Source organism: Petromyzon marinus, chromosome 49 (assembly GCF_048934315.1).
Source record: "Petromyzon marinus isolate PM22_M1 ecotype Great Lakes invasive population chromosome 49, UKy_Petmar_22M1.pri1.0, whole genome shotgun sequence".
NCBI classification, from domain to species: domain Eukaryota; kingdom Metazoa; phylum Chordata; class Hyperoartia; order Petromyzontiformes; family Petromyzontidae; genus Petromyzon; species Petromyzon marinus.
The window spans coordinates 7286195-7308696 of NC_133715.1; the positions used below are offsets into that span (position 1 = coordinate 7286195).

At 53.0% G+C, this 22502-nt stretch overlaps 1 protein-coding gene across 3 annotated transcripts in view; it reads left to right on the forward strand.

Moving 5' to 3' along the window:
• The first annotated feature begins 2202 nt into the window (after nt 1-2202).
• CNKSR2 (connector enhancer of kinase suppressor of Ras 2) overlaps nt 2203-22502 on the forward strand; it is a 194839-nt gene continuing 174539 nt past the window's right edge. For all 3 annotated transcript variants that reach the window (XM_032972647.2, XM_032972648.2, XM_032972649.2), the window contains exon 1: nt 2203-3358. In XM_032972647.2, coding sequence (XP_032828538.2) covers nt 3307-3358 — 52 coding nt within the window. In that variant the 5' untranslated portion in view covers nt 2203-3306. The remainder of the gene's footprint in view (nt 3359-22502) is intronic.

The following is a 22502-nucleotide window of genomic DNA, read 5'->3' on the forward strand; positions in this document are numbered from 1 at the left end:
AGGTGGGCTGAACTATAGCAACGAATTCCCTCGTTTAGTTTACAAACCTTACTGGCTGTGTCAGGTGGTGGAGGGATGCGACGCATTCGTACTGACGCGATCTAACCCCAAAAACCTTGATCATGAGAGATGTTAAGGCGTTTTTGTTGTAGTCGTCGTCGTCGTCATTATATGATGTGCAGTATGTAGAACTTCTTTCGCACCGTACGTAGCCAAACGAGCTCATCGGAGGTGCGCGTGCGGAGGACAACAAACTAAACACAAACACGCATGATATTCCGCAAACTCCTGTAGTTTTATAAAATCGCAGGTCCGTGTGCCAGCGGCTTTGGTTTCTGATGCAGCGCTCACTCAGCACGTGGAGGTAAAACGTCGGACATCAAACGTAGGCAGTACGCCTGGATGAAGCGCCATCGGAGGAGAGCCGCTGTTCGGTGTTGCTTCTGGGATACTTTTCAGAATGCACAAGAATTCTACTTTTTTTTGTACCCTTTCTGGCAATAAAGCAGGAGGTTGCAAGATGTTCAAACACCACACAGAAACCTTTTTGCAATGAATCAAGTGACTGAATTAACCGCACACGCGCGGGTACTTGTGGTCATGCAAACAAACGTTTCAGTTTCATGTATTAGGTATAACCCTGTGAGCCATGCGGCGCTTGACTCGGGTGCAACCGCAACAAAACAAAAAAAACATGAACAAGAAAACATCTTAAAGTGACTACACGCAACAGACAAAAAAATCCTGCGCTCTGACAATATATGATGCGTTGTCTTTGAAACCGATTGGGTCACGCCAGAGACGGCAGCCTTCTTTTAAGGCCTCGTCTCACCGGTGTCAGAGCAGAACGTAAAAAAGGCGAACAGGTTAATGCAGTAACTTCATTCCTCGCAAAAAAGTTTACTATTTTGCGCTTGAGAATCGGAACGCCTCCTCTTTTATTGCCAGAAAGGGTTACAAAACAAAAACCCTATTCTCATTTTCTCAAAATACAATGAAAGAACAAAAATGTCCAAAAATAACCGAACCTCGCCCAATGTTGTTTTCAAGCGCGGTAGCTAAACAATGCGGTGTCGGCGTGTCGCTGCGTTTGGGCGCTGCGCTGCGCTATGAACCTGGCGACCCGGGTTCGATTCCCGCTCACGGCCAACACCGTCAGTGACGATTATCTGAACCGGTCCTGGGCCTCCCCTAGGTCGACTCAGCCTCACATGAGTACCCGGTGCGTTGTGTAAACGTCGTCACTGGGGAGACAAAGGCGGTCGGGCGTGATGCTGGCCACCCCCGCCCCCTCGTGTACCGTTCCGGCCTTCATAGGTGTTCGCTAACAGCACTTGCCCCAACAGTCTGTTAAGGCTACACGGGGGATCTTTGTCTTTGTTGTTTTGGCGTGGACGGCGGCGATGGTGGGCAGCGGTGGCGCAATGGTTAGTGAACTGCGCTTCGAACTCAGCGGTGACCCCGTGTTCGACTCCCTCTCTCACAGCCTACGCATGGGTGGCGGATATCAAAGCCGGTCCCTCAGCCTCGCCTAGGTTGCCTCAGCCTTAAACGAGTAACTGATGCGGTGTCTTAACGCATCAACACTGCGGAGGAGACAAAGGCGACCGGCCGAGCGTGGCTTTGACCACAGCACCCCCACGTGCTCCGTGCCGGGCCTTCAAAGGTGCTCGCTAACAGCACTTGGCCCAACAGTCTGTTAAAGGCTATACGGAGGATCTTTGTCTTTGCTGGGTGTGCCGTGTGTCTGTGTGATGGACTGGTGGTGTGTCGCGAGCGGTGGCGTAGCGGTATGAACCTGGCGACGTGGGTTCGATTCCCGCTCACGGCCAATACCAATGACGATTATATTATCTGAACCGGTCCCGGTTATCCCCTAGGTCGACTCAGCACTCAAATGAGTGCCTGGTGCGGTGTGTAAACATCGCCACTGGGGAGACAAAGGCGGTCGGGCGTGATGCTGGCCACCTACCCCCCTCGTGTACCGTTCTGGCCTTCATAGGTGCTCGCGAACAGCACTTGCCCCTACAGTCTGTCAAGGCTACACGGGGGATCTTTGTCTTGTGTCGGTGTATCACATTGTGGTCAATATCAGACAAAAACGTGCGGTGGCGCGCTTGCCTCGCGAGCTGCCACCCCTCTTTACCTCTCTGCATCTTCCCCTCCTCCATCGCTCTCCCCTCCCCCACTAAATCCCTCTTCCTCCTCCCTCATCTCGGCTTACCCCCTCCCCCACCCCAGCAGCAGCACCACCACCACCACCGTCATCACCACAACCAGCCACCACCAACAAGGCAATGTCCGTTTCTCCGTTGAGTCACACTCGCGTAATCGCGCACGTGTGCGGCCCCGTCATGCACAGCGGAGTGCGGTTCGCCTGCTGATGCTACGACCGCTTCTGATGATGATGCCGCCGCCGCTGCCGCTGCCGATGGTGATGCTGCTGCGCTTTTAAGTGGTGAAGCGCTTGGTTGTGATCGGCGCCCTGCAACATCGAACCTCGTCGACCTCCGTCGGAGAAGCAACCTTCACAGCGCACGGCTTCATCGGAGGAAGGGGGGAATTGTTCAACCTTGGTTCCATCTCTCGCTCTCTACACCCCCCCCCCCTGCCTTCTTGCCGCCGCTCCTTTGGATGATCATCATATTTGTGTTGTTGCTGCTGCGACTGCCGCTGTAGTTGCAGTTGGCTCCAAGCGATCTTCGATTTGGTGTGCTTGACATCTCGGGCGGCCCACTGAGACAGACCAGACAGAGGGGAGAGAGAAAGGGGAAGAGAGAGGAGAGTTCAGTCGGTCGCCGTTTAAGGAAAGATAAAAAAAACATCCGAAGGGCGCATGAGCAAAGACGCGCGGTGGACGATCGCCGTAGTTGGCGATTTGCGTTCCTGCGGGCGACGTGGCGGCGAATTACTGATGCGTGGTGCTCGCCCCCCCCTCCTCCTCCTCTTCACCCACGCCGGAGAATCTTTGGTGATCGCAAGGACCGCGGTGGATTGTGCAAGCGAAGAGGTGGGACGCGCGGAAGACGAGGTTTAATAACGACGAGGAAATAAGGAAGAGTCGCAAGGAGGAAAAGGGGAGGCACGTTCGGACCCCCCCCACCCACGAACCGAACCACCGCCACTTGAGCACCGATCCCATGGTGCAGTCGTCTTCGTCGATGTCGTGTTGATGGTGGCGGGTGGCGCTGATGGTGGTGGCCGCGGCGATGATGTAATGACGGACGCAGCCATCCTGTTCCACTGCCGACGATGGTGATGTGAGCCGCTGATGTGATGTAAAGATTGGGAACCCGACGCGGAGCAATGGAGCCTATCAGCAAGTGGTCACCTCGACAGGTGGTGGAATGGATGAAAGGTGAGAGCCTTTATCATCGTTCGTGCTGTTGCTGCTGCTGCTGATATTGTTGCCGATGATGTTGCTCTGGCTGATACGTTCCATGTGCTGCGAAGGCGCTGGGTTGAAGCAAAAAATGCCCATCCATGTGGTCATGTGGCTGATGCCGCTGCTGCTGATGATGATGTTCATGTCGTTGGTGTTGCCGCTGATGTTGATCCTGTTGTTGATGTTGCTGCTGCTGATGATGTGGATGATACCTTCTGCGAACCATTTTGAGCTTGGACAGTGCAATGTGGGCGAGTGTCGGGGCCGGCCCAACGGGGTGCCATAGGTTTCGGGGCTGAGTCGTGGGCGCCAGAGTGCAACGCAGAGACATCGGCGTTTGTGCGTGGTGAAGTATGGTCAAAGCAAACCCCGCGGATGCACACGGGCGCGGGCGTGGGAGGCGGTCATCCAGCAGTGGATTGACCGAAGGGCTTGTACACGTGTACTGTATTGTGTGTGTGACGACACTGCACATTGCTTAGAACCGGCTGTCGGGTCTTACTTAGTCCCATCATAGTCTATCCCCCTCCCCGTCCACGGTCGATAAATTCGGTACCATTTTGTGAAGCCAGTGGACTGGTCTATTGTGTTTTTATCCTGATTTATATCAAAACAACATCAATTCAAGCTGTCGAGAGAAGTGCGACTTGGGCAGGGACACGTGACGGCTGCAAGGGATGATGACAACGACGACGACGATGGTCGAAGAGAATAACGGGGAGTGGCAGCCAAGGTTTGGAACGCGCCCGAGTCGAGGAGATGGAGCGACGAACTCGACTCCGTGTGGCGAGAGAACGGGCGGTGGAAAGATCGCTGCTGCGCACGATCGCGAACGGTGTGGCGGCTTGGAGAAAGAGGTCTTCATCCAGCAGTGGATTGACCAAGGGTCGATGATTCTCAAGCAATGAAACCCGAGTTTCTATTGTGAGAGGGCATTACATGTGCGTGCGCCGGTCTTAATAGGTGCTCGCTAAGATTACTTTCCTCTTTATGTCTTTACCGGAGGAAGGGGGGGAGGGGGGTCCTTGCCTTGGTCGGCCTTTAATAGGCGCTCGCTACCCGCACGTGCCCCGACAGTCTGTCAAGACTATACGGGTAAGCTTTGTGTTTTTGTTAATGGTAAAAGAAGCACATCAAGTATGCCAGGTATGGAATGCGGTCATGGAACCCCCACTGTACGCGTTGGAACGCTCAAATCCACGCACACGTGGCACGTGTTTACGCCAATTCGCGTCCTAGGAGGAACGTCCTGGCCCCTGCCATTGGAACGTGGAATGTTGCACCACGGCTGCTGCATTGGAGTGAGTTTTGAGCCAAGGACACTCTGTCTGTGCTGTGCGAGTTTTAAGGCAGCAGGGGCATGCTTATTATAATCTGTGCAAAACTGCCGCAAGGCAATACTTGGAAATCGTACTTAATCTGACACGCGCACACACAGATATGCCCGCATATATACAATTGTACCTGTATACACTAACATAAAATAACCTCGTATAGCCGTAACAGACTGTAGGAGCATGTGCTGTTAGCGAGCACCTATGAAGGTCGGCACGGCACACGAGGCGGTGGGTGGCCAGCACCACGCCCGGTCGCTTTTGTCTCCCGAGTGGCGATGTTTACGCACCGCACCAGGTTCTCATTTGAGGCTAAGTCGACCTAGCGGAGGCACAGGACCGGTTCAGATTATTGTCCCTGGTGTTGACCGTGATCGGGAATCGAACCCGGGTGGCCGCGTTCCTAGCGCAGCGCGCTAACCCGCTGCACTACCGCTCCCCATAATACACACACACACGCACACACAGACCTACAAAGACGTACACACAGGCATGTATACACACGCACAGGCGTGTACAAAGACCCCCCGTATAGACTTGCATACCCGCTGGGGCAAGTGTGTGCTATTAAAAGGTCGGAACGGCGCATGGGGCGTGGGGGTGGTGATGTGTCTAGAACCCCACGCTCGCTCGGCCGCCTTTGTCTCCCCCCCCCCCCCCCCACACAGTTGCTGATGTTTACGCACAGAACCGAGTTCTGATTTTGAGGTTGACTCGACCCTATGGGGGGGGGGGGGGGCGCTCGCCAATACATTCAAAGCGTCACTCGCCACTGATGTTAGCCGTGACCGGGAATCGAACGTGGGTAGCCCGCTTCGTAACGCGGTTGTGTGCCACCTTACGTGTACATACAAAACAAAGGCAAAGATCCCCCGTATGCCCAGCCACCAACAGACTTACGATGGGGCAAGTGCTTTTAGCGAGCATCCGTTAAGGCCGGATAAAGGCCACGCGAGGTGGTGGCCAACACTACGACCCGGCCGCCTTTGTCTCTCCAGTGCTGCTTTTTACACACGCCACCAGGTGCTCATTTAAGGCTGAGTTGACCTTAGGGGAGGCCACTTTGTTATTGGTCGCAAGCGGGTCAGCGAACCCGGGTGGCCGGGGATTGGAGCGCAGTGCGCTAACCACTGCGCCACCGCTCCTGAACCACACACACACACGCACAAGACAAATACTGCACTTCTCTCATATAGCATCAACAGACCTTTGGAGCAAGTACGCGCCTATGAAGGCCTGCACGGCACATGACGCAGGTGGCGGGGGAGGGGGGGGCAGCACTGGGCCCGGCCGCCTTTGTCTCCCAAGTGGCAATGTTTACACACCGCACCAAGTACTCATTTGAGGCCGAGTCGAGACTCGCACACTCACACGCGCGTGCACGTGCACACCAACAGAGGCGAATTCTTGTAGTCCCACGCTGAGTGGGTCTCTCCTGAAACAGACTCGCTGGGCCATCGCCGCCTCGGAAAGGTCAACCCTGTATCTGGTCATCAGACCATATGTGTCCTGTCTACCTAACCCATCTGCGTGTCTATTAGTATTCAGTGGATAGAACCAAAGAGCATGGATTCCTGCAGTCACGAAAGCTTCAAATCAAGATATTCAATGGACGTTATCTGACCACCTGGCCCTCCTCGCTCCGACCTCTTTGTCGATTAATAAAACTCGCGTCAGTCGGATTTGTCTCTTATCTGTCAAACATTCCATGTGTCTATCATGCAGTCCATCTCACGCAAACTCTAACCTTCTGCCTATCTCTCGTTCCATCTGTTTGTCTTTTGTTTGTCTTTTAATCTACGAATGTGTGCGCCCCTACGACTGTCTATCCACCCGTCTATCGTTCTGTCTGTTAGTCTGTCAGTATGTCGATATACAGTATCTCTCTTTAATCCGCGTTCCTACCTTCTACATCTATCAGCCTTCTCAAACTATTACCATAATCACATTGCATGGCTCTGCCCCCCCCTCCCCATAGTCCCCACTCCCACCCATAACTCTCTCTATACACTCCTCTACTGACGAACATTCGACTTATGAACAAACCTCTTGAACCTACAGGAGTCCCAGTTATTCACAATAACTTGGATCCGTTTGTTATTGGCGCCGTCCTTCTCGTATCGCACGGCTATCGTCACGAAGGACGCCGCGGTGGCTAGGAGATGTTAACTACCTCGCCTGGTACGCAGGAGGTCGTGGGTTCGATCCCGACCCTGACGCCTGCTGCTGTATATTTGGAGTCTGCGTGTCTCTCTCTCCGTGGTCCCGTGGATTTTTCTCCAGGTCCTCCCGTTCCACCACCCCCCCCCCCCCCCACATTGAGAATCGACGTCCCCGCGTTTAGAGTATTTGGCCGCTATAAATCTCTACACGATGATGAGCCACTTGAGTTATCATTACGTGTGCGGCCGGTTCGCTTCTGAAAAAAATAACTCTCTAGCTCAGCGGGGCCTTACTTGGTCAAATAAAAAATGTTGAATAGTTTAGTTGAAGGCAGGCGCCGCTGTGTTTCTCAGCTTGCGGTGGCTTCCCAGGAGGAGGCGATGCTGCTGATGTTGTTGCTGTGTCCTCGAGCCTAGGAGGAGAGAGGATCGAGGGGAACCCCCAGTGGCAGCTGCCTCTGTGTGGCAACAAGGCTGTCATCACGAAGGAAGGCACCGCTGTGTTGTTTCAGACACAGGCTACAGTAGCTCCACAGTGGTGGGGGCGGAGGAGCGGTGTTGCCGTGTGTGTGCGCGCGAGTAATCCCAATTGGGGAGCGGTAGTGTAGTGGTTAACGCTACGCTGCGCTACGTAACCCGGCGACCCGAGTTCGATTCCCGCTCGCGGCCAACACCGGTGACGAATATCTGAAGCGGTCCTGGGCCTCCCCTACTCGGCCTCAAACGAGTACCTGGTGTGGTGTGTAAAAACATCGCCGCTGCGGAGACAAAGGCGATCGAGCGTGGTGTTGGCCACCCACCCCCTCGTGTGCCTCAGTGCCGGCCCTTCGTAGGTGCTGCTCGTTTAACAGCACTTTCCCCTGCAGTCTGTTGAGGCTATATCGGGGGGGGGGGGGGGGGTCTTTGTCTTTTTTGTAATCCCAATTGAATAATTAGTGGTATCATTTTTTTCTAATTTGGCACGCACAAAAAAAACAATTGTGAACATGACACCGGCACACGAGGGCTGCCTCCTTCTTCCAACGACGCCCGGGGGTAGTTTTTTTTTTAACACGTGCCGTGACCGAAGCCAAAGTCGCGCACTATTTTTCACGGTTGTTACACCCCCGAAGGTAGTAATAATGCTCCATAATAAAGGTTTTTGGGTTAGGTCGCGTAAGTATAAATGTGTTGTAACGATCCACCACCCACCTTGTTGTGGATTTACTCTCCAACACACCGGTGGGTTGAAGTAGTAAACTAATTGGCGCGTTAAATTTTGATTTTAAGCTTTCGTGACTGCAGGGATTCATATTCTTGAGTCTTTCGGTAAAGTCACGTAGAAGGGAAACAAAATAAAAATATAAAACAATACAATTGTCACGACGTTTCGACTGCAACACAAGCAAATCATCAACATTTTTCAAATTTTTCACATTTTCTTGCTGTGGTTTTCACACCTCATGATGATTGCTTGTGTTGTAGTCGAAACGTCGTGATAATTTTATTGTTTTATATTTATATTATTTTATTGTTTCCCTTCTACGTGACTTTACTGAAAGAACCAAGAATATAATTGGCGCGTTGTTTACATGATGAACCTCGCTGGCTGTGTCGGGTGGTGGAGGGTCACGACACATTTATACTTACGCGATCTAACTCAAAAACCTTTATTATGAATAATATTGGTCGCGAAAGCCTACGTGTTAAACAGTAATAATAATGTGTTTTTTTTTCACGTAGAGTATATGCAGCGTCGTTCACGCAAAACTGCATCTCGCAAATGCTGTACAAGACAACACTAATAAAAAAAACACACGTGAAATGTATTTAAATATTGCCCCCTCCCAAGGGACAAAAAGATATGTTTTTTGTTCAAATGGGAACTTAAATAGTGGAAGGAACTTAATAACCAGGGCGGCCTGCCCAGGTTCCAACGATGCCCCTCTACAGCGAGTGGCGATCGTTGCTACTGCCGGGCCAAGTCAGTGCCGGATGTCCCCCCCCCCCTCCCCATGCATCCATCAGTCTTTTCCCCCTCCGTTTTGTTGTCCTTCTGACGCACCTCCGATTAGCACGGTTGGCTACGTACGGTGCGAAAGAAGTTCTACATACGTACATCTGTCCTTCCCCACGCACCTCCGATTAGCACGGTTGGCTACGAAAGAAGTTCAACACGCGTACATTTACAACTCTTATTTGGCGTGCGTCTGACTCTTCTCTCCCCATCACCACCACCCCCCCTCCCTACTCCCACCCGGGTCTTCCTCTCATTATCTTATCCCGCATCACACAGCCGTCACTGTGGACATCTCCTCCCATCACCAGCACCCCCACCACCTCATCCATCTCCCCTCCACTTGTCTCCATCTCAAAGGCCTCTTCACCCCCCGTCGTGTCCTGCACTCTGCGCGCCTCCTCAAGCACTGCCTAGGGGTGGAATTTAGGGGGGGCGGCGGTTTGGAATGGAGTGGGGGAAGGGTGAAGATAGGATAAGAGAGGAAGAGGGTGGAGGAGGAGTGGGAGGTAGCAGGAGGAGAGAGGAGGAGGAGGGAGGGGGAGAGAGGAGAGGGAGCGGGAGAGAGGAGAGGAGGAGGTGGAAGGAGGAGGTGGAAGGAGGAGGTGTAATGGAGTCACTGCAGTAGTGATGGTGATGACGTCAACGATGTCATATCGAGAGGAATAGCAAACATTTTTGGTGTCCAGAACTTCTCAGCGTGATGGGGGAGTGCATCTCAGAGATGTTTCTGGGGAATGAGTCACAGTTGACGGTTATTCACTGGACATGTTCACCGGACATCTGTGACGTGAGCTGTCCGCACTGGGATGAACAACCCGCCTGTAGCGTGGTAGAAGTGGGGATAGCTCTCGTAGAGTCGATCCGATCTGCACGACACTTGAATCGTGTTGTGATTAGAGACTCGTCCCGGGATGACATCGGGCGTATTGATCATGGCATATTGATCACGTAGTGATCACGCGTATTGGTCATGGCGTATTGGTCATGGCGTATTGGTCACGTATTGATCACCGCGTTTCCCGAAACTCGGATGCAGAAACCAGGGCTAAAGGTAAGATAGGCAAATATGCATATCTTCCCTTTAGCCTTTCCATTACCATGCGGCTAATAATAATGTCTTGGTTCTCCACAAATCTGGCTGTCGCCTGATGAAGCTAGTTGTAATTACTGGCGAAACGTCGTACTCCGCTTGCAAATGTTGTGGCTTGGCTCTCTAACACACCGGTGTGCTGTACTAGTGACGAATTGGCATGCTCTGTTTACGTGAAAACCCTTACTAGTTGGCTGTGTCGATTGGTGGCGGGTTTTAACGACACATTTATATATTTACGCGATCTAACCCAAAAAAACTCTATTATGAGTAATTTCTTAATAAATACTTTGACTAATGATGATTTCAACTTGTAAAGCACTGCCACGCAGTAGTCCCTCGCTCTCGTGGAGAGATGGAGAGTGAGGATGACTCGAAGGTGGAGAGTGAGGATTACTCGAAAGTGGAGAGTGAGGATGACTCGAAGGTGGACAGTGAGGATGACTCGAAGGTGGAGAGTGAGGATGACTCGAAGGCGCCAGGTGGAGGAAGCACAGAGGAGCGGGAATGCAGCAGCGGCCACGCGGTGGTGAGAAGTCTGTGCCAAATCCTCCCCTTCTCCAAGCTCTGCGTGGTGTGGTCCACCAACCCTCGCTGCCTCCACAGTTGCCTCGACAGATCACAGGCCACGTGCGTAAAGCCACCGCCACCGCCACACCCGGTTAAAGAAATGTATCCGATAACAAAACGCACCGTTGGTGAAAGCGTTGCGGAATGTCCAATGCGTGTGCATGGTTGTTCCTCCTGGGTCACGACGACAGCTGCTGCCTGGGCTACCTGTGTGCGTGCTGCTGTACCTGTGTGCTGCTGTGCCTGTGTGCTGCTGGAGTCGGAGGGTGGTGGCGGCTGATCGCGAGACGCGAGGGAGAGGGGGAGAGAGGCTTTCCGTGTCGCGTTAGAACTTCCCAGCTGAACCGTGTCGGTTTAACTTCTTCTCCCTCGAGAAATTATTCGTCGTTATTATTTTAGTTTTTTTTGCTGTTAATGAGCAGAAATCTCACGCGACTTGCCACCCTCCTCCGCCCCCGCCGCTCACCCCCACCATTCCCTCTAAATAAAAAAATGAAAAAAAATGCGCAAGAGAAATATCGGCGCCACTTTCGTTGTGTTGCATGGCTCTCAGCAGCATCAGTAACTGCTGCAGCATTGGATTCCCAGACAGCTTGAGAAGTGTCTGTATGTGCGTTGAACTTCTTTCCCACCGTACGTAGCCAACCCCGCTCATCGGAGGTGTTGTATCCCTGTGAAGCTCGGTGCACTCGCACACTAACATGCTACGTGCTATGAAGAAGGGCCATTGCCCGAAACGTCGCCTATTATATATCCGTTGTCTTTTCAGGCAACATACACACGCGCGCGCGCGGGGCGGTGTTGTCAGTGGGTGTATTTGATCTGAAGGCAGGCAGCTGTCTCCACCAGGGTAATTGATAGACGGGCCTGCAACCACTCTCCGTGTTTACTTGGCAGTCTCTGTAATGATGTCGTTACGGGAGCTCTGCACGCCGCTTGCTTTTGGGATACCCCGAGTCACCCCCCCCTCCCCCCACCGTTACTCACGAGCTGGGGCTCAACTCATCCGGACCACTCCGGGAACGCTCTTTCCATAATTATATTTTTTGTATGGCACAAAGCGACAGACTTCCAATCCATCCATCTCGCCTTTGTTTTATCCTCCGCCGATTTGCACGGGTTGGCTACGTACGGTGCGAAAGGAGTTCAACATACATACATCCTCGCAATTGTTATGAATTTAACATGGGTTATAAAATATTATAGGATTATTATTATTATGGCTAGGCCTCTGATGGAATCCATGTGGTATTGAGTTATGCCGAAAAGTGCCCAACTCCGATGCCTGCTAACAGCACTTGGCCCAACAGATGATGTAGGGTACACGGTGGATCTTTGTCTTTTGGACGTCTATATATATCTACACTGTATATGTGTGTGTGCATATGTAAGTGGGGAGAGCGATATTGTAGCGGCTAGTGCTGTGCCTTTAACTTTCACGGCATTGTCTAGGCCACGTGTAGACACTAGGACAGAGGGCCCCCACAGAACTAAATCGTTATTTTGTTTCGTAATGTGAAACAGATCTTGTTCTGTTCATTCATTTGTTGCCTATCTGTGTATCAGTTGGACACAATGCCGCTTTCATGGAACACGAAGATTGGTTGGTGGTGGTGGCGGCTGCTTAGATTGAGGGGGAAAGGTTGGGTGAGTCGGAGGCTGAGTGGGAGGGAGTCGATCAGGGAGCTAGGGATGGAGGCGGATAGGCAGGGAAGCTGAGAAGGAGGCAGGGAGGGATGTTGGGAGGGAGGGAGGCTGAGGGAATTAAACCGAGAGGGAGGCAAGGAGAGAGGCTGAGAGATCGGGAGAGGGAGGCTGAGAGGGATAGAGGGGGAGCTAGGAGGCAGGAAGAGGGCGAGGGGGGGTAACACGCGTGGGTAGATTGGGGTAGGGGGAGCGAGGGCACCAGCAGTCGTGCGACGCTCAGCGAATATTCAGTGGCGTCGCTTTCGCGACGTTTCCTTCGCCCCTACCACAAGGGTCCAGGACTCGGCGGGCAGCACCGGGCAGCACCGCGCCGCTCATCACCCCGCCCCCCCCCTCCATCGCCTGCCCTGTACGGGGCGTTGCGATGAAACCGCACCACGGATTGGCACGGTTGGCTACGTACGGTGCGAAAGAAGTTCAACACATGTACACACACATACGTAGGAATCGCACGGAGAGAGCGGGAGAACGAGGAGGAGTGGCACGTGGATTGGAGAACAAAAGACAAAGATCCCCCGTATAGGCTGAACAGACTGTTTGGGGCAAGTGCTGTTAGCGAGCACCTATGAAGGCCGGCACGGCACACCAGGGGGTGGGTGGCCAGCACCACGCCCGGCTGCCTTGATCTCCCCGGCGGCGATGTTTACACACCGCACACCAGGTACTCATTTGAGGCTGAGTCTACCTAGGGGAAGCCCATGACCGGTTCAGATAATCGTCACTAGTGTTTGCCGTGAGCGGATTGGAGAACACAAACACACACACACGCAGGTTAACAACATAACAATTCACCAATCCACCCACTCGCTCATTCGGCCCCATTCAATCGTTGTACTCACACCACCCACTCACCCGATCACTCGCTCGCCAATTCACCCACTCGCTCTCACCCTCTGTTCAAGACACGCATTCTGCTCTTTGTCTAGCACTCCACAACTTTGGTAATCGTAGTGCCCCGTTCGGAACTTGACACTTGCCGTCGTGGTTGGCCCTTCTGGCCCCTGTGCCCAGCAGCTGCGTTTTAACTAAATCTAAACTCGGCTGTCACAAAGCAAAACGCGCAAACGGCACGCAGACATAAATCTCTCTCTCGCTATGTTATGTACTATATGTTGAACTTCTTTCGCACCGTACGAAGCCAACCGTGATAATCAAAGGTGCGAGGGAAGGAGAACAAAACTAAAGCACGAAAATGAGTTTTCAATCTTAGATTTGAAGGTGGCAGAACTCCCACTGTCTTCCTGATAGCTACAGTGGTTTCCTCTCTGTGTGTGTCTGTGCGTGTGTGTGTGTGCGCGTGTCTGTGCGTGTGTGTGTGTGCGCGTGTCTGTGTGTGCGTGTGTGTGTGCGCGTGTCTGTGTGCGCGTGTCTGTGTGCGCGTGTCTGTGTGTGCGTGTCTGTGTGTGCGCCTGTGCGTGTCTGTGTGCGCGCCTGTGCGTGTCTGTGTGCGTGTCTGTGTGTGTCTGTGTGCGTGTCTGTGTGTGTGTGCGTGTCTGTGCGTGCGCGTGTCTGTGTGTGTGTGCGCGTGTCTGCGCGTGTCTGTGTGTGTGTGTGCGCGTGCAAGCCGAAATTATCGCTGAGACTGTCTCCACCCAGATCCCAGATCGCTCCTCCAACCTCGGGCCCAGTCAACGTGGTGCTACTACAAAGACAAAGATCCCCTTCGGTATAGCCTTCAACAGGCTGTTTGGGGCAAGGGCTGTCCGCGAGTAGCAGCACCAATGAAGCGCGGCACGCAAACACGAGGTGGGGATGGTGTGGCCAGCGCCACTCACGCCCGACCGCCTTTGTCTCCCCCCCCCGCCCCCTCCCAGTGCCGATGTCTGCAAACCGCCACGGGTTCACTCGCTTTTAAGGCCGAGTCGATCTAGCGGAGGCGCAGAACCGGTTCAAATATTCGCCACCGAATATTTTATTGTCAGCGGGAACCCACCAGGGGTGGCCGGGTCCGTAGCGCCGCGCGCTAACCACTGCACCACCACTCCCTCCCATACACCGGCGGTGAGGGAGTGGGTGAGGTGCAAAGCGGCGTGGTTTAGGCGAGGTGGGTGAGGGGGAGGTGCGCGATGAGGGAGGGGTGGTTAATAATTACAACTGTCAATCATCACTCATCGTCAATAATCACTCATCGTCAATCCATGATGGATCTGCAAGGGAGGGTGGTGGAGGTCAAAGGTTGATTGGACGTCTCATGGGGGTCAAACAGAAAGGTCACGGGGGGAGGGGGGTTGAGGGGGGTTTGGGAGTGGCCGTTGTGGGCTGCTGGAACATCGAGGACGCTACCGGGCTAAGAGAGTGCATCGTGACATTAATAATCCGGTAAATCAACGCGTGGGCGTTAATGAGGTGTCGATATATTCCGATGGTGGCTGCGAGTGCAGTAACGTTAGGGGGAAGTGGGGTGGTCGGGGTTAGCGGTGACGATGGCTGTTTGAAACACCCCGAGGGGGGTGGGGTTGGGGGGGGGGTGACAGCAGCTGATCGTCATCATCGTGATCGTCATCATCGTGATCGTCGTCGTCATAGTCGCCGTCGTGACGCCCCTGAGCAAGGGAGCGCGTGCCGTGTCATGCGCTGGGATGTCAGCGATTTGGCAGTGCCTCTTGAAATAATTCATGCTTACCACTGGTGTCACGGTTTTTTTAATTATTATAAAAGTGCGCGAGAACTCGCGAGCTTTCGAGCAGAACTCCCTCCAAGCGGAGGCGGCTTCAACCGGCAGGGCCACGACCGAAGGGATTGCAGGGCCGCGCCTTTAACCGTCCCAAATTGTGTTGTTGTGTGTGGGTGTAGCAGCAGCGGTAAGCGCTCTCTGCGCTACGATCCCGGTGCCCTGAATTCGATTCCGGGCTCAAGATAACATCAGTGGCGATCGATATCTGAACTCTGCACCGGTGCTATCGAATATTGGTGGTGGTAGTTGTTTTTTGGGGAAGGGGGAGGGATGGAGTGTTGAGTGTTACGGGTGGGGTAGGGAGGGGGTTTGGGGAGCGGTCGTGTAGTGGTGAACGTAGCAGCGCTACGAACCCGCTCAGCCGAGTTCGATTCCCGCTCACGGCCATCAACACCCGCGACGATTGCCCGAACCGGTTCTGGGCCTCCCCTAGATCGACTCGGCCTCAAATGAGTACCCAGTGCGGAGTGTAAACATCGCCACTGGGGAGACAAAGCCGGTCCGGCGTGATGCTGGACACCGCGCACAAACCTCGCGTGCCGTGCCGGCCCTTAATAGGCGCTGCTCGCGAACAGCACTTGCTGCAACAGTACTTGCTGCAACAGTTTTGTTAAAGACGATACGTGATGGTGGGGGTGGGGGGCGGAGATCCTTGCCTTTGGTGGGTGCGGGGGTAGATAGAGTGGACCGGGGGAAGGATTACAAATATTCTCGGGCACTTGCAAAATCAACATCATCTGCCGGAGCTCGACAAATCGCCTGGGCTGCTGGACCCTTGGCAGTCGGAGCGGCCCCGTGATTTACATTGCGGTGGTGCTGCGTTAAACGGGATCCCTTCAAACGGAACGACGGAGCAGTGAAACATAAAATTAAATCGGCGCGCGGAGCGCCCGAGAGGAGACGTTTTTGGAGAGAGGGAATTGAGGGAGGGTGGTACAGGGGGGGGGGGGGGGGGGTAGAAACGCTTCGACGTAAGGGAGAGAGATTTGTAAAGAAGGGCTGTAAAGTGGTGGCGCAGCGGTGAGTGACGCTCGCAACCTCGCAGCGATTAGGGGGGGGGGAGCCTGGGTTCGATCCCCCCGTACCCACCACCACCACTTCCGAGTCAGACGCCGCCTTGTGAGTGTGTGTGTGTGTCTGTGCGTGTCTGTGTGTGTCACTGTGTGTGTGTCCGTGTAGTGTAGCGGTTAGCGCGTTGCGTTACGAACCCGGCGACCAGTCTGATTCCCGCTCACGGCCAACACCCAGTGACGATTATCTAAACCGGTCCTGGGCCTCCCCTAGGTCGAATTAGCCTCAAACGAGTACCTGGTGCGGTGTGTAAACGTCGCCACTGGGAAGACAAAGGCGGTCGGGCGTGGTGCTTGCCACCCACCCGCTCGTGTGCCGCGCGGCCCTCATAGGCGCTCGCTAACAGCACTTGCCCCAAAAAAGTGAATACTGTATGGGAGATCTTTATCTTCGAGTGTGTGTGTATATGAGAAATTGCGGCTGATGGGATGCGTTAAAAAACAATTAAAACTTTAATTTTGTTTTTTTTGTTCGTACCTGGAGTGGCCAGATGCATGTGAGCGTCTGCCTGTGAAACTCCATTGCGCAATTGTCCTCCCTTTGAACGATGAATCGCCACAACAGTGAGTCGAACAAATATGTCACTGATAAGAGAACGGGGGGGGCGGGGAAGAGAGGGGGCGGTGTTGAGCGCGGGGCAGGGGGAGGGAGCCGATAAGGGGGTGAATAATGACGCCGGCCGAGCGTGCGCCGCTGACGCCCCAACAAACGAACCGGCAAACTTGGACCGCAAAGCCCCTTTCTTGTCCCCACAGCGACACCTCCCGCGGACCCAGGGACGTCCGCCTATAGGAGCGTGGGGGGGGGGGCGGTTGCGGAGCCTCAGGGGCTTACTCCACTGTGTGCCCCCCCCCCCACAACTACACTGTGTGGCACCCCCCCACAACCCCGACGCCTTAAAACTAAACCCGGCAGCGTTACGTCAGACGCTGTACATCCTACGCCCGTACCCACTCAATGCCATCCTGTCCATCGGCGTCGCCACCATCGCCTTCATCGCCTTCCCCTCCATACAATCTCACAGACAGGTGTCGCAGAGTTGACAACCCTAACCCACCGCGGTTTGCTTGCTCGTACAATGCCAATGCAAACGCAGCGCCCGCGCATTTGCGTGGGATATAACGCCGGTGAATTGCAAGCGATATGACGTTGTTGTTGTTGTTGTTATTCGTTTCCCATGACGATCGCTGCGCTTACTCTCATTCAACACCATGAACGTGAAGAGCAGGATACCGCACTCTCCAGAGCAGGTTCTTCCAGAGCTCCGTCTTGGTGGAGGTTCCTCATCCGCACAGCAGTGACGTGGGCAGAGCACTTGCAGGGGCTGCGCCTTTACCACATTGGTATCACAATAACCGGAAGTGTGGGAGGAATTCTAAATGCAGCCCCCCCCCCCTACACCCCCACCATCGTGTGGCTCCGATCGTGGTGAATTTTGGGGAGAGAGAGGGGGAAAAAAACCGGGTGCTCGTTCGCGGACGTTCTTTGGGGGAGGGACCACAAGCTCCGGTTTTAATGAATTGAGTGTCGGTGGACACCTCAAATTAGCTACAAATTAGAGGCGATTGCGAACGCGAATAAGTTAATTACGGAGATACTCGCGCGCTCCGAGCGGATGCGGATGCCTCTCGGGGGTTCGTGCCATCGCAGGACGAGAGAGCGAGCGAGCGTGTGCACGCTTTTTTTTTTCTCGGAATTGCTCCGTGTGGTTCGGAGTAATTCCACACGCGGAACAAGCTGCCAAGCCATGAATCACGCGTACAGAAATACTTGCATAAAATTATGGTAGAGACCGACGTACTTACATAGAGACCGATGGACTTACTTAGAGACCGATGGACTTGCATAGGGACCCATAGACTTACATAGGGACCCATACACTTACGTAGAGACATGTGACGTAATATACAGAACCATACATTACATAGATACGATTGGGCAGTGCGCATTTATTTTGGCAGCCTTGAGCCAGTGGTATAAATTCCATATTCCTATGGCAGGAGACCATTCTATATTTCAAGACAACCAATCTCGATTTCCCACAAGGTGGTACATATTTTAGCTACCCAACCCCGCAAGAGATTATGATGAGCCAAGTCGAGGCAGCTTTGCACAAAAGTGATTTCCTGCTCAAGTGAATAATGAAGAATCGGTGCTCACCTCCCGTTTGCAACCTTGATCCAGTGGTGGAACTTCCACATTCCTATGGCAGGGGGCGAGTCTTTTCACACGTGACCAACCTCTGAACATGTATTAGCATTTTTGGGAGCGAGAGAGAAAATAAAACACGTTTTTTTCTGCTTGGCTAGCTTCCAGCCACATCACATCGATCGGCGTACAGGCAGGCAGAGAGAGACAGGGAGCGAGTGAGAGAGACGGGGAGAGGAGAGAGAGAGATAAGATGAGCGTGCGAATGAGTAAAGCGGCGCACACGTCACGGTAAATCACCGGGCGGAGCGGATTACTTCCCCGGCCCATGCCAGGGCGGTGGTTGGGGTCGTTTAAGTGCGCCAGGGGCCTCCATGTTTAAATCGCCCTGTCTGTATAGTGTAGCAGTGTATAGTAGCGTAGAGTGTAGTAGTGTATCGTAGTGTAGTGTATCGTAGTGTAGTGTATAATAGTGTGTAGTGTATAGTATTGTATAGTGTTTAGGAGTGTATAGTGTCGTAGTTGTGCTGGAGTCTGTCGCCAGGGAAAGGAAGGTGTGTACCGACACTACTCGACACGATGCTGTAGTGTATAGTGTAGTGTATAGTAGTGTAGTGTTGTAGTGTATAGTGTAGTGTATAGTAGTGTAGTAGTACTGGAGTCTGTCGCCAGGGAGAGGGAGGTGTGTACCGCCACTACTCAACACGCTGCTGTCGTGTATAGTGTAGTGTATAGTGTGGTGTAGTGTATAGTGTAATGTGAAGTGTAGTGTATAGTGTGGTGTATAGTGTAGTGTGTAGTGTGGTGTGTAGTGTATAGTGTAGTGTATAGTGTAGTGTATAGTGTGGTGTGTGGTGTATAGTGTAGTGTATAGTGTGGTGTATAGTGTGGTGTATAGTGTAGTGTATAGTGTGGTGTGTAGTGTATAGTGTGGTGTATAGTGTATTGTATAGTGTGGTGTAATGTATAGAGTGGTGTATAGTATAGTGTAGTGTGGTGTGTAGTGTGGTGTATAGTGTGTAGTGTATTGTGTGGTGTATAGTGTAGTGTGTGGTGTATAGTGTAGTGTATAGAGTGTAGTGTGGTGTATAGTGTGGTGTGTAGGGTGGTGTATAGTGTGGTGTGTAGTGTATAGTGTGGTGTATAGTGTGGTGTATAGTGTGGTGTATAGTGTGGCGTATAGTGTAGCGTATAGTGTGGCGTATAGTGTGGTGTATAGTGTGGTGTATAGTGTAGTGTGTAGTGTATAGTGTAGTGTATAGTGTGGTGTATAGTGTAGTGTATAGTGTGGTGTGTAGTGTATAGTGTGGTGTATAGTGTATTGTATAGTGTGGTGTAGTGTATAGTGTGGTGTATACTGTAGTGTGTAGTGTGGTGTGTAGTGTGGTGTGTAGTGTGGTGTATAGTGTGGTGTATTGTGTGGTGTATAGTGTAGTGTGTGGTGTATAGTGTAGTGTGGTGTATAGTGTGGTGTGTAGTGTATAGTGTGGTGTATAGTGTGGTGTATAGTGTAGTGTATAGTGTGGTGTATAGTGTAGTGTATAGTGTGGTGTATAGTGTGGTGTATAGTAGTGTACAGTAGTGTATAGTAGTGTATGGTGTGGTGTATAGTGTAGTGTGTAGTGTATAGTGTGTAGTGTATAGTGTGTAGTGTATAGTGTGTAGTGTATAGTGTGTAGTGTATAGTGTGTAGTGTATAGTGTGTAGTGTACAGTGTGTAGTGTACAGTGTGTAGTGTACAGTGTGTAGTGTAGTAGGGATGTGTGGACCGCCCCTACTCAACACGCCGCCAGGACAAGCGGACTGAGAAACGAAAGAAAACGAACGACACCATGAGAATGTGCCAGGTCCGCCACACTGGGGGTTTGTGACAGCAGCACGGTGGTGGTGGTGATGATGATGATTGTGGGGGTGTTTTTACATGTTGCGAATCCTCGGGGGGCCGTAACAAGAGGCCGGCCACCTAGGGGGGCCCGCCAGTGGGCTTGGAGTGTGAGATGTGTGCGGCGGTGAATTATTATCCGAGCTCATTGCGGAGGCTTCAATCTCGCCACAGGCGCCGTGAGCACCCCCCCCCCGCCCATTACCAAATAAAATATTCCTCTCGCACTGCAGACAGCACAGGTGTTACCCAGCCAGGTGCGCGCGGTGTGAATTGGGTGAGACCATTGCAGTGGGGGGGGGTGAATGAATTTCAGGACCGGTACAGACAATGGTTGCTGGTGTTGGCCGTGGGCTAAGTTTGTAGCGCAGTCCAGCGCTAACCACTGCGCCACCGCTCCCCGTACACACACAAGACAAAGTTCCCCCGTATAGCCTTAACAGACTGTAGGGGCAAGTGCTGTCAGCGAGCACCTATGAAGGCCGGAACGGTACACGAGGGGGTGGGTAGCCAGCACCACGCCCGACCGCCTTTGTCTCCCCAGTGGCGATGTTTACACACCGCACCATGTACTCATTTTAGGCTGAGTCGACCTAGGGGAGGCCCAGGACCGGTTCAGATAAACGTCACTGGTGTTGGCCCTGAGCGGAAATCGAACCCGGGTCGCCAGGTTCATAGCGCAGCGCGCTAACCGCTACACTACCGCTCCCCGTACACACATACACGCTCACGTAAACACACGCTCACATACACACGCTCACGTACACACACACACGCTCACGTACACACGCTCACATACACACACACACGCTCACGTACACACACACACGCTCACGTACACACACACACGCTCACGTACACACACACACGCTCACGTACACACACACACGCTCACGTACACACACAGACACGCTCACATACACACACAGACACGCTCACATACACACAGACACGCTCACATATACACACACGCTCACATATACACACACACACGCTCACATACACACATACCAGCAGAAAACTGCCAGACTGTGGAGCCCTTTGTCCCAGATTACGTAACACTGCAACAAAGAGAGGCTAAAAGGGCAGTTCATTCGGGTCCTCTCCTCGCCTCCGGTTTATCCCGTGCCCTTCATGCCACTCGGTATCTCTGGGCATGTCTGAATTGCTGATGAGCACTCAAAAGCATGAGGCCAATCTCGTATCAGCCTAGCAGCTGGCTTTTGAGTGCACGATTTTTAACCTTGCTTCGGAGTCTTTTATCAGTCCACCGCTGGATGAAGGTCTCCCCCACACTCCCATGTCGGTGGCGGGGGGTTTGTTTGACCATACTTCACCACGCTGGGCAGTGCGGGTTGGTGAAGAGTTGGGGGGGGGGTTGCGTGTGGATGGGCGGCGGGGTCTTTTGCCCTGACAATTTTTTTCTGCTACAAATATCTGTTTGCCCGTCTCGCGACGAGCATATCACTCTGTGGTAGGGCGGGTGAAAAACGTCTGACCCCAACTCTGTGGACCAGCGGCCACTAGAAGCGGGGAGGGTGGTTGATTGGTTAGGTGGTGGTGGTGAACACGGGCAGTTTTCTAGACTGGGGTGAGGACGGCTGCTGTATGGTTTTACTTTTTTTGGGCGGGGGGTGGGGGAGAAACCACGGGCGTCGCGTGGATATTTAAGCTCGGCTCGTGGCTTTAGTCTCGGGACTGAGCCGCCTTGGCGAGCCCCCGCCGTCCGTGGCTGGGACTTTGAGCGCCAGTCGCGCAACTCACGCGCGTGCGCGCAGGTGCACGCGCGCGCACGCGGCGACCGTGGTGGTGGTAGGGGAGGGGGGTGGTCCACGCGGGAGCTCAGGGACTAATTAACGAATCGGTGCGAGCACGGCACACACGCGAGCCCACCACCACGGCTCAAGAATGCATGTTTGTTCCCACGTTTTGCCGGGAGGATGCAGCGGCGGCGGCTGTGGTTTTAGAATCCACAACGGGTCTGTCACAGACTCTGCTGTTAAGCTGATTTAAAATTAATGCACGTTAGAGACGATGAGTTTTGGGATTTGAACAATTTTTTGTTATTTATCTGGGATTTGTTCGGATACATTTTCGATCGTTTTCACATATTTGAAACGACAAGAATATAAACAATGTGTGAACCTTCACAAATCCGTCTCTCCACATACAAATCTATTTTTTTTTAATTGCACAACCCATCGTCAGCACCACACCTGGACGCCTTTGTCTCCCCAGTGCTGACGTATACACACGCACCAGGCACTCATTGATAAGGCTGAGTCGACATAGGGGAGGCCCTGGACCCGGTTCAGATATTCGTCACTGATGTTTGCGGTGAGCGGAAATTCTAAACAACATGACCAACAAATTAAGGTCTCTCCTCGGGGGACGCTTTCCCAATTTTCGTGTTAGTCTTTAATAAATATCCATAACGCCGGCCGAGATGTACAGCATACGAAATGTTGGACTATCCGAAT